Below are 10,934 nucleotides of genomic sequence, written 5' to 3' on the forward strand. Positions count from 1 at the left end.
TCAATCGACCACCGATACGTATAACATTTTCAGGAGTGAGAACTGGGCGAAACCAGCCGAGGATACTATATTCTTTGTTTGCAGAGATTTCCATTCTGCAGGGAAGCTGTCACTTTGCACTAACCTTATAAGTGTTAGCTCAGCTTGTTGAAGCTCGACCGTTGTTAGTAAATTGTGCACCTTTCTCTCAGATTTTGGTTGACGAATAATTGAAAAATATCTTCTCCAATAGGCTGTTATCCGCAATAGCTGTTGATAGTTGGAGAACCTTGAGATGTATGTTTCGGCGAACGATTGTTGTTCCACAGCAGCAGAATTTATTTATTTATTCATTTCGTCAAACAAATGTAGACTACACACTTATACACTAATGTTACAATGTTTTCTTAGGTTAAATATTATTTTTGCGGTACATGTTTCTTTTTAGCTGTTTTTTATTCATTGTTGTGTCAATTATTTCGCAGTGCTGATTGTATATACGCATCATGCGATTGATAGGGGCGTTATTTGCATAATTTGTTCTGGATGTTTTGGTTAGAAACAAATTTCGCGTTCTTAGTTGACGCCCAGGTACATAGAAATTTAGTTTTTCTAGTAATTCAGCTGACTGTACTCGTTGCGAAATTAGGTCATTAACAAAAGAAAGCATTGCAAATTCACGGCGTTCTTTTAGTGTTTGGATGTTTATGAGCATGCAACGTGCTTCATATGAAGGAAGTGGAAATGAGGTCCAGTTGAGTTTACGAAGTGCAAATAGAAGAAACTGTTTCTGGACTGACTCAATGCGTTCTTCATGTACGACCATATACGGGTTCCAAACGATGTTACAGTATTCCAGAATAGGCCTTACATATGTAATATATAAAAGCTTTATTGTGTATGGGTCCTGGAAGTTATGTGAGAAGCGTTTGACAAAACTTAACACACTATTCGCCTTATTTATTACAGAGTTGTAGTGTTCTATGAATGTGAGTTTACAGTCCAGGACGACGCCTAGATCTCTAACTATTTCACATTTTTCTACATTTTGATTTTCAAGACATATTACAATATTTGGTACATGTTTTTTTCTGCTAAATGTTATAGAGTTGCACTTTTTCACATTCAGTGTTAGTAGATTTTTATCACACCAAGTATGGAATACATGTATTTCGTTTCGAAATGCTTCGATGTCGTTTTCATTTCCAATTTCCGCGAAAAGCTTCATGTCGTCGGCATACACAAGTACATTGACACGCTTGAGAACGAAGGAGATGTCATTAACGTACAGAATGAAAAGAAGAGGACCAAGATGAGAGCCTTGTGGGACTCCCGATGTGACTTTTACTGGATTTGAAAGAGAATTTTGAAAATGAACAATTTGTTCACGGTTTGTTAGATAAGAATTGAGCCAGTTTAGGAGTCTTTGTTTCATTCCTATTTTCTGCAATTTGAAGAGTAGTAATGGAATGTCGATGCGGTCAAATGCTTTACTGAAGTCAGTGTAAAGAGTTTCTACGTGTTTGCCATTTTCCATTGCATTCAAAATAAAAGTCACAAAAGCCAACAGATTAGTTGCAGTTGAACGGCCTTTGAAGAAGCCATGTTGCATACACGTAATTCTATTCTTTACTTGTTGGAAGACTTTTTCGTTGACTATTGCTTCGAATAGTTTAGGAATGCAAGAGATAATGGCAATTCCACGATAATTACGTACGTCAGATTTAGCGCCTGATTTAAAGATAGGTACCAAAAAAGATTGTTTCCATTTTTCTGGGAATATTCCAGTTTGTAGTGACATATTGAAAATGCAATGTAAGGGAAGGGTGAGTTCCTCAGCCAGGTTCTTTAGGAATATAGGTGCTATTCCGTCAGGTCCTGGTCCTTTTGTTCCGTCTAATTTTTTTAGTGCATGGCATATTTCCTGTTGTGAAAGATAGTTCACCGATATGTCATTTGGATAATCCGGTAAAAATGAAAAGTAGTTCCGATCGCGATTTTCTTCGGAAAATATGGTATATACTTCCTGAAAGAAATTTGCAAAGAGATTACAAATTTCGTTCGAAGAATTCCTCACATCCTCATCGAGATGCATCTGCGATGGGAAGTTATTGCTTTTGAGCTTAGACTTTACGTAATTAAAGAATTTCTTCGGGCATGTGTGGACTTTCAGATTTCGGTGGATATTTGTGAATCACAAAGACCTGTAGGTTTTTGCACAGGCCAGAATTTCCTGTCTTGTACTAACCACTGAGGACCTTCCCACCAGAGCCTACTAGTGATCAACTCCGTCGTCGAGAGTCCCCTCGAATTAATATCGGCAGGGTTTTCGCTGCCAGCAATATGACTCCATTTGCAGTTGGGAGTGGCATGTTGGATTTTGGAAACCCTATTGGCCACAAAGGTGGTCCATGTAGAAGGAGTACATTTTAACCAACTCAACACAGTCGTTGAATCGACCCAGAAATTCGTCATTCTTTACAGACGTAAGGAATCCAAAACTGTCGCCGATACCCCTCGTTGCGGCGAAAAGGTGGTGAACCGATTAGCCGAACCCTCACGAGCGAAACGACATTGTCGGGCGAAGTGAACGGTATGACGTATAGATGTAAACAACAAAAACAATTGCACCAGTGAATTAGCGTTTGCATCAAGTTCTTTGAGTAAAATTAAACAAGTGGAAAAAGTATTTATATCGGAGTTAAAAGAGTAGATAGATATTTAGAATTTGTGAGTAAATATTGTAGTGTAGTGCTACGTAGTAAGTGGAAAATTACTGAATTCGAGGTATGTAATCTGAAAGAGAAATGGAAACGGACATAACCTGTGATGTACTTAGCTTTAGATCAATCTGGAATCGTCCATCCAGGATTAAACGAACCTGTAAAAAGAACAGAAGAAAACTGAAATGTAAGATTAGAATACTTACCTGAATTTGTAACTAATTGAAATAATAAATTACAGCTTTGAAGCTGCTAAGTCAGCTGCTACGAAGACGGTGTTTGTTCTCACGAAAAAGAACATTTTCTTCAAAGATTTCATCCGAAGTTGGATGATTTTCTGCCAGTTGGAGATTGTTGTTGCGGTTATCTGCCCTGGAAGAGGGACATTTTGAAGAAGACCTATAGTTGAAGAGCCAACCCGAGCCAAAGCGAGTCCAGAGTGTGACAGGAAACACGAACCGGAGTAGGAAAGCAGCAAATAAAGTCAGTGCACTTAGCTTAAGTTTGTCACTTCCACCGGTCGCGAGATTCGCTGCTGCTAGCTAAATCAAAAGTAGTAGATAGCAGAGTAGTTTAATACAGTTAGGGTCTATTAGATTGATCTCGATATGTCGGACGAGAATAAAATAACGGGAAATGATACAGTCCCGGGAAATCAGGAGAAGTATTGTAAGAAATGCGATCGTCCAGATTTGCAGGAAGGCATGGTGTGTTGTGATGCTTGTGAGTCGTGGGTTCACTTTAACTGCGCAGGTGTTGGCGAATCCATTGCGGAGCCGGATAAGAGTTGGAAGTGCAGCGATTGTCTGGCAGACTGTGAGGGTGCAGCGAAGTCTGATGTATCGTTTAATGAGTCGTCTGTCAGCAAAAGCAGTCGAGTATCGCAGAGATTGCAGCTCAGCCTACAACTGCTTGAGGATCAACGGAAACTGAAGCAGAAGCGCGCGGATGAAGAAGAAAGGATCCGTAAACTGGAAGAAGAAGCCAAGTTAAAGCAGCTGGACGAAGAGCAGGAATACTTGAAGCAGAGGTATGCATTATTGATGCGTATAGAAGATGAAAAGGATTCGTCAAGCAGAAGAAGCGGAGTAAGTGTGAAGAATAGGTGTGAGCGGATGGAGAAATGGCTTAGTAAGGAAGCCAAAGTAGGCGGAGCTGAGCAGCTAAAATCGTCAACGCCCGGAGAAAAGGTTACTCTGCCGGTTCCAAACATCAGCCAAACAAATCCCAGAGTCACACAATCGATGACTGTTTCGTCGAAGGTAGGATCTTCTAGCAGCCCTACTCCATTGAATCAGGGTATGCTGTACCCGGATCCGACTATTCCTGTTCCTGGTGGCAGCGTCACAGCTCTAGCAAAATCCTACGAATCCTTGGTAGTGCCAACGGTACCTGGAATAAAATCCTATCTTCCTTTGAGTTCAACGGATCCAGTAACAGTTGCGATAACAGCGAGTGGAGAATTATTTACGTCTGGAAAAATTACGCCAACAGTTACAGCTTCGATAGTGCCAGTCGTACCACAGATTCCAAATGTTTCTTGGGCGGGAATCCTAAATCCTCCTATCAGTCTGGGAACTGCACCGGTTTACGCGTACCCTGCAATGAATACTATGGTTTCTAGTTCAACTGGGCTGGTTCCGTCAATTCAGTGTGGTTATAGTGGTGTATATGGAAATCCGCAGCAGTACTTGGATCGAAGCACTGCTAGTTCAATGCCGTATCTGTCGTTTCCCTCGGTCTCTAATGGGGCTCCACCCGGGTATCCACCATTGATCTCTGCTACTGTTAGTTCGTTTCCAGGAATTCCAAGCAATCCGAATGTTTTCCCCCCAATTTCTGCTTCGTATCCAGTAACAAGGCCGGTGATGATGCCTTCAGTGTTGCCAACGATGCCGGAAACAGACGTGAATAGGTTCAATTCTTCCATCGTTTCGGTAGGACCAACTAGTGCCCAATTGGCAGCCCGGCAAGTAATGCCGCGGGAGTTGCCGAAGTTCAGCGGGGATCCCGAGGAGTGGCCTATGTTCTATAGTTCGTTCAAGAACACGACGGAGGTTTGTGGATATACGGATGCCGAGAATCTAGCTAGGCTGCAGCGTTGCTTGGGAGGTTCAGCATTGGAGGCAGTTAAGAGTCGTCTGCTCCTACCGGCATCTGTTCCATATGTTATGGAAACGCTGCGTAAGCTCTATGGTAGGCCAGAAACATTGATTAGTTCTCTTCTGAAGAAGGTCAGGAACGTTCCGTCACCAAAGTCGGACAACTTGAACACTATTGTCACGTACGGTCTAGTAATTCAAAATCTCGTGGATCACATTATTTTGACCGACCAACAAGCGCATTTATGCAATCCGATGCTGCTCCAGGAGTTGATCGACAAGCTACCCACTTCGCTTAAACTGCAATGGGGGACCTACAAGCAATCGTTCGGGAACGTCAACCTGGAGACATTCAACAATTTCATGTCAGGGCTGGTGAATCTGGCCTCCGATCTGAGCATCGGGGTCGACTCGGCACAAAACTACCACAAGCAACCTAGAGGGGATAGGACGAAGCCGAAGGAGAAGTTATTCACTCATGCCAATGAGTCACCAGTGGTGCCAAAGAAGGTGGATGAAGGAAAAGAAGGCATTTCGAAAGCGTGTTCCTATTGCGATAAAGACGGTCACCAGATCGCCAACTGTTACAGTTACCGGTCATTAGACGTCGAAGGCCGCTGGAAGGCAATGAGGCAGAAGAATCTGTGCAGACTGTGCTTGATACCGCATCGTAAATGGCCATGCCGGTCAAAAAAGGAATGCGGAGTGGACGGTTGCCGTATTCGACACCATATGCTGCTTCACAGTAATCGCAACGGTGCTGCCGACGGTACCAAATCTACCGAAACTGTTCACCAGTATCATCATCACATGAAATCCTTTTCCCTGTTCCGTTATCTGCCAGTCACGCTCTATGGAAACGGAAAACAAGTCGAAACATTTGTATTTTTGGATGATGGATCGTCTTCAACGTTGCTAGAAGAAGGAATCGCATCACTGTTGGGTATCGAAGGTGAACCAGACAACCTGTTGTTGAGCTGGACAGGAAAGATCAGTCGGCATGAGAAGACATCCAGGCGGTTAAGTGTGAACGTATCCGGGGCTGGTAAGAAGGAAATGTTCCAGTTAGGTAATGTGCGAACGGTTCGGGAGCTGGGACTCCCAAGTCAAACGTTGGATTACGTGGAGCTTTGTAGTACGTTCCCGCATCTGCGAGGACTTCCAGTGGCCAGTTATATCGATGCCAGGCCAGGCATGATTATAGGTCTAGAGCACGTTCAGCTTCTCACAAGCTTGAAGACTCGTGAAGGTACCGGCAGTGAACCAGTCGCAACAAAAACTCGATTAGGATGGTGCGTGTATGGAAGGAACTCGGGAAACGAAGGGTCCTTCGAACAACTGCATGTCCACGCTTGCAGTGAGATGAGCAATTGCGACCTTCATGACTCTATGCGAAAGTTTTTCGCAGTGGAGGAGGCTGTAGTGACGAAGCAACTAGAAGCCGAAGAGGACAAGCGGGCACGCAGTATTCTAGAAGCAACAACGGTGAGACGAGGAGCTCGTATGGAGACGGGTTTACTCTGGCGGCATGACGATGTAAAATTTCCGGATAGTTTTCCAATGGCAATGAGTAGGTTGAAGGGCTTGGAGAAACGATTGGCCAAGGATCCTGAGCTGCGTAGAAGAGTCAACGAACAAATCAATAGTTACGAACAGAAGCAGTACGTGCGCAAAGTGCCACCAGAAGTACTAAGAAACATCAGTCGACAGCGAATGTGGTATCTTCCGTTAGGTGTCGTAACGAATCCCAAGAAACCGAACAAGATCAGAATGGTGTGGGATGCTGCTGCGAAGGCTGGCGGAGTGTCGTTTAATGACATGCTACTGAAGGGTCCGGATCTCCTCGTATCTTTGGTGGAAGTCTTGTTACGATTCCGGGAAGGGAAGATTGCGGTGTGCTCTGACATTCGCGAAATGTTCCTGAGGATCCTCATTCGAGAGGAAGATAAATGGTCACAGTGCTTTCTATGGAGAGACAGTCCAGACGCTGAAATCCAGGTTTACGTGATCAACGTTGCGATGTTTGGTGCAACCAGTTCGCCGTGTACGGCGCAGTTTGTTAAGAACAGAAATGCCTCCGACTACCTGGAATTATATCCTCGAGCAGTAGAGGCGATCATCAAAAACCACTACGTGGATGATTTTCTAGATAGTGTCAATTCGGTGGAAGAAGCTGTGCAGCTTGTCAAACAAGTGCAGTTGGTCCATGCAGCCGCAGGCTTCGAGTTTGGAAAAATTTCATCCAATTCGCAGGAGGTGCTTGATCTTCTAGGGGAGACTGGATCGCCAACCAACAAGTTGCTCAACCTAGAAAAGGATAGAGTCTATGAGCGTATCTTAGGAGTTGTGTGGGTTCCTGCAGTGGATCACTTCACCTTCGAACAGACAGGGTTGGATGGAATCATGGGTGAAAATAGAGCAGTTCCAACAAAGAGACAAGTTCTACGTACCGTGATGAAATTGTACGATCCATTAGGCTTCGTGGCACACTTTGTGGTGCAGGGCAAAATACTTATGCAGGAGATCTGGCGAACGGGTACCAACTGGGACGAGCCCATTGCACAACAACTACATGATCTATGGAGTAGATGGATTGCACTGTATGCGGCTATCAACGAAGTGAAAATTCCTCGTTGCTTCTTCGGAAATCTTCGACCACAGGAGGTTGACGAAATTGAAATCCACGTCTTCACGGATGCAAGCGTAGTGGCATGTGCGTGCGTAGCTTATCTTAGAATATCGTCCACCAGGGGGAACTTGTGTTCGTTGGTAGCAGCAAAAACAAAGGTGTCACCACTTCGAACGCTCTCAATACCTCGTTTGGAGCTTCAAGCTGCCATGATGGGATCACGTTTGTTGCAAAATGTTTGTTCAGCACTCACCCTTGATATTCGGAAGCGCTTTCTGTGGACGGACTCGGCAACAGTTCTGGCATGGCTTCGCTCGGATAGTCGCCGATATCACCAGTTTGTTTCATTTCGGGTAGGGGAGATTCTTTCGCTCACCAGCGTGGATGAATGGTACTATGTACCATCGAAGTACAACGTGGCAGACGATGCCACTAAGTGGAATTCGGGACCATCGTTTGATCCAGGAAGCCGTTGGTTCGAAGGTCCACAATTTTTACGAGAACCGAAAGAAATGTGGCCTAGGCAGTCAGTAGTTGTGAATGGAGCGGATGCAGCAAGCGAAGAACTTCGAGTGGTAGCGGTACACCAAACAACTGAAGAAATCATCAACGTCGAACGCTTTTCAAAGTGGAATCGCTTAGTCCGAACTTTGGCTTATGTTTACCTGGCCGTGAGAATCTGGAGAAGAACCCTCGGCGAAAGAGATGCACGGCACGTTCTGAATCAGGATGATTTTGTGAAGGCAAAAGACACGCTTTGGCGCCAGGCACAGGCACAGGGTTATTCGGAGGAGTTTCATAGGCTGAAAAGCGAACGCGGCATTGAAAAGGGAAGTCCGTTGCAGTCGTTGGCTCCATTTTTGGATGAACGCGGAGTCATTCGGGTAGGAGGTCGAATCGGGAACGCCCCGACCATCCCCTTCGCAGTGAAATATCCCATAGTACTACCTAGAGAACATCGTATCACCTTGCTTTTGGGTCATTCTTTCCACGAACGGTTCCTGCATGCCAACGGGGAAGCAGTCTGCAATGAAATAAGACAGAAGTTTTATATACCAAAACTTCGAGTTCTCGTACGGAAAGTCAGCCGAAGTTGTCAGCACTGCAAGGTGAAAAAAGCGACTCCCGTTCCTCCGCTGATGGGCCCGCTACCGAAGGTACGTCTAACACCATTCATCCGACCGTTTACTTACGTTGGTGTTGATTACATGGGTCCGTTCGAAGTCAAAGTCGGCCGCAGTGTTGTGAAAAGGTGGATTTGCTTATTCACCTGCCTCACAATACGGGCTATTCATCTGGAGTTGGCCCACAGTCTCTCATCAAACGCGTGCGTGATGGCTTTCCGGAGATTTGTTGCCAGACGTGGTGCTCCACTAGAAGTGTTCTCCGACAATGGCACGAATTTTGTGGGAGCCAATCGTCAGTTGTCAGAGGAGAAGCAGAAAATACAAAACATCGTTGAGGACTGTGCCACCACATTCACCAACGCGAATACCCAGTGGCACTTCAACGTTCCAGCAGCTCCACACATGGGAGGACCGTGGGAGCGTATGGTCAAGTCCGTGAAAGTGGCGATGAAAGCAATATCGGGAAGTCCACGACATCCAAGTGATGAGGTGTTGGAAACGATAATGTTGGAGGCTGAAGCGATTATTAACTCGCGACCGTTGACCTACGTTCCCCTGGATATGGAAGACGATGAGGCACTCACGCCAAATCACTTTTTGCTGTGTGGATCAACCGGCATCAAGCAACCAGTCGCCAATCCTGTGAGTGGAAACATCCTTCGTGACAGCTGGAAGCTGGCGCAGCATATTGTGGATGACTTTTGGCGTAGATGGGTACGGGAGTATCTCCCAATGTTGACACGACGCACGAAGTGGTTCGAAGCCGTGAAGCCGATGAAACCTGGCGATCTGGTCGTGATAGTCGACGAAAACACGAGGAATAGCTGGGAGCGAGGACGCGTACTGGAAACCTTTCCAGACAAATCTGGGCAGGTGAGACGGGCTACCGTTCAGACAGCTAGAGGAGTCTTCGCCAGACCTGCGGTTAAATTAGCGGTTCTAGATGTAGAAGGTAACTACAAGAAGTCGGACGTATATGATTCGGGAACGGAAATGGTTCACGGGGCGGGGGATGTCGCCGATACCCCTCGTTGCGGCGAAAAGGTGGTGAACCGATTAGCCGAACCCTCACGAGCGAAACGACATTGTCGGGCGAAGTGAACGGTATGACGTATAGATGTAAACAACAAAAACAATTGCACCAGTGAATTAGCGTTTGCATCAAGTTCTTTGAGTAAAATTAAACAAGTGGAAAAAGTATTTATATCGGAGTTAAAAGAGTAGATAGATATTTAGAATTTGTGAGTAAATATTGTAGTGTAGTGCTACGTAGTAAGTGGAAAATTACTGAATTCGAGGTATGTAATCTGAAAGAGAAATGGAAACGGACATAACCTGTGATGTACTTACCTTTAGATCAATCTGGAATCGTCCATCCAGGATTAAACGAACCTGTAAAAAGAACAGAAGAAAACTGAAATGTAAGATTAGAATACTTACCTGAATTTGTAACTAATTGAAATAATAAATTACAGCTTTGAAGCTGCTAAGTCAGCTGCTACGAAGACGGTGTTTGTTCTCACGAAAAAGAACACAAAACCTTTTGATACAATTCTGCGGCAATCAAAGCTGCACATAATTCCAAGCGTGGGATACTTAATTGTTTCAGTGGCGACACCTAGGAACGTGACGTAAGAAGTGCAACCTTGATCATGCCTAAACTGTTTGTTGTGCGTAGGTATACGTACGCTCCGTAAGCGTGCTCAGAAGCGTCAGAGAAAAGATGCATTTCGATAGAAGTTGCATCCGGAAGTAGCACTTGTCGTTCGATACGCAATTCGTTAAGAAGGTCCAGTTGCATGTAGAATGTATTCCATTGATTTTTAATGTCTGCGGGCAATTCGCAATCCCAGTCATATAAAGGGTGTGTCACATCAAATTGCATCACGGAAAAAACGCTGTAGAAATTTAATTTTTAGGAATTATATCTTCAGCTTTCGCTTATAATCAGATAAGAGTGTATAGATCACGTTGGCCATGCTTCACTGTCAATTTTTCGTAAATTTGGAAAAATGTCGTCGAACGAAAAAGAGCGTCGTGAATTAATCCTGTGCACTCATTTCGAGAATCCGGAGTTGTCACATCGGGACATCGGTAAGATGCTGTGAAGCCGGAAGATGCCGGAAGGTGAAGAACGGCAAAAATGGATGCTCCGTCAGTGAAAAAGATCACAAGCGCGTAGTTAAGCAGTTTAGACGTGATCCGAGAAGTTCGGTCCGGGATGTCGCCAATAAGCTGAATTTGTCAAGTTCATTCGTCCAGCGGACCAAGCAGCGGGAGGGCCTGCGTACATACAAGGTTCAGAAGGCTCCTAACCGCGACGAAAGGCAAAACATGGTGGGGAAGACGCGAGCCCGGAAGCTGTACACCGAAA

General features: G+C 44.9%; 1 protein-coding gene across 1 annotated transcript; it reads left to right on the plus strand.

The window, feature by feature from the left end:
* Positions 1–5,371: 5,371 nt before the first annotated feature.
* Positions 5,372–10,065, plus strand: LOC129767820 (uncharacterized). The gene is made up of 3 exons (XM_055769044.1): positions 5,372–9,858; positions 9,917–9,981; positions 10,036–10,065. The coding sequence occupies exon 1, from the start codon at positions 5,432–5,434 to the stop codon at positions 9,659–9,661; it is 4,230 nt and encodes a 1,409-aa protein (XP_055625019.1). The 5' UTR covers positions 5,372–5,431; the 3' UTR covers positions 9,662–9,858; positions 9,917–9,981; positions 10,036–10,065.
* The last annotated feature ends 869 nt before the right edge of the window (positions 10,066–10,934 follow it).

The sequence above is a fragment of the Toxorhynchites rutilus genome, chromosome 2 (genome assembly GCF_029784135.1).
Source record: "Toxorhynchites rutilus septentrionalis strain SRP chromosome 2, ASM2978413v1, whole genome shotgun sequence".
Lineage (NCBI taxonomy): Eukaryota > Metazoa > Arthropoda > Insecta > Diptera > Culicidae > Toxorhynchites > Toxorhynchites rutilus.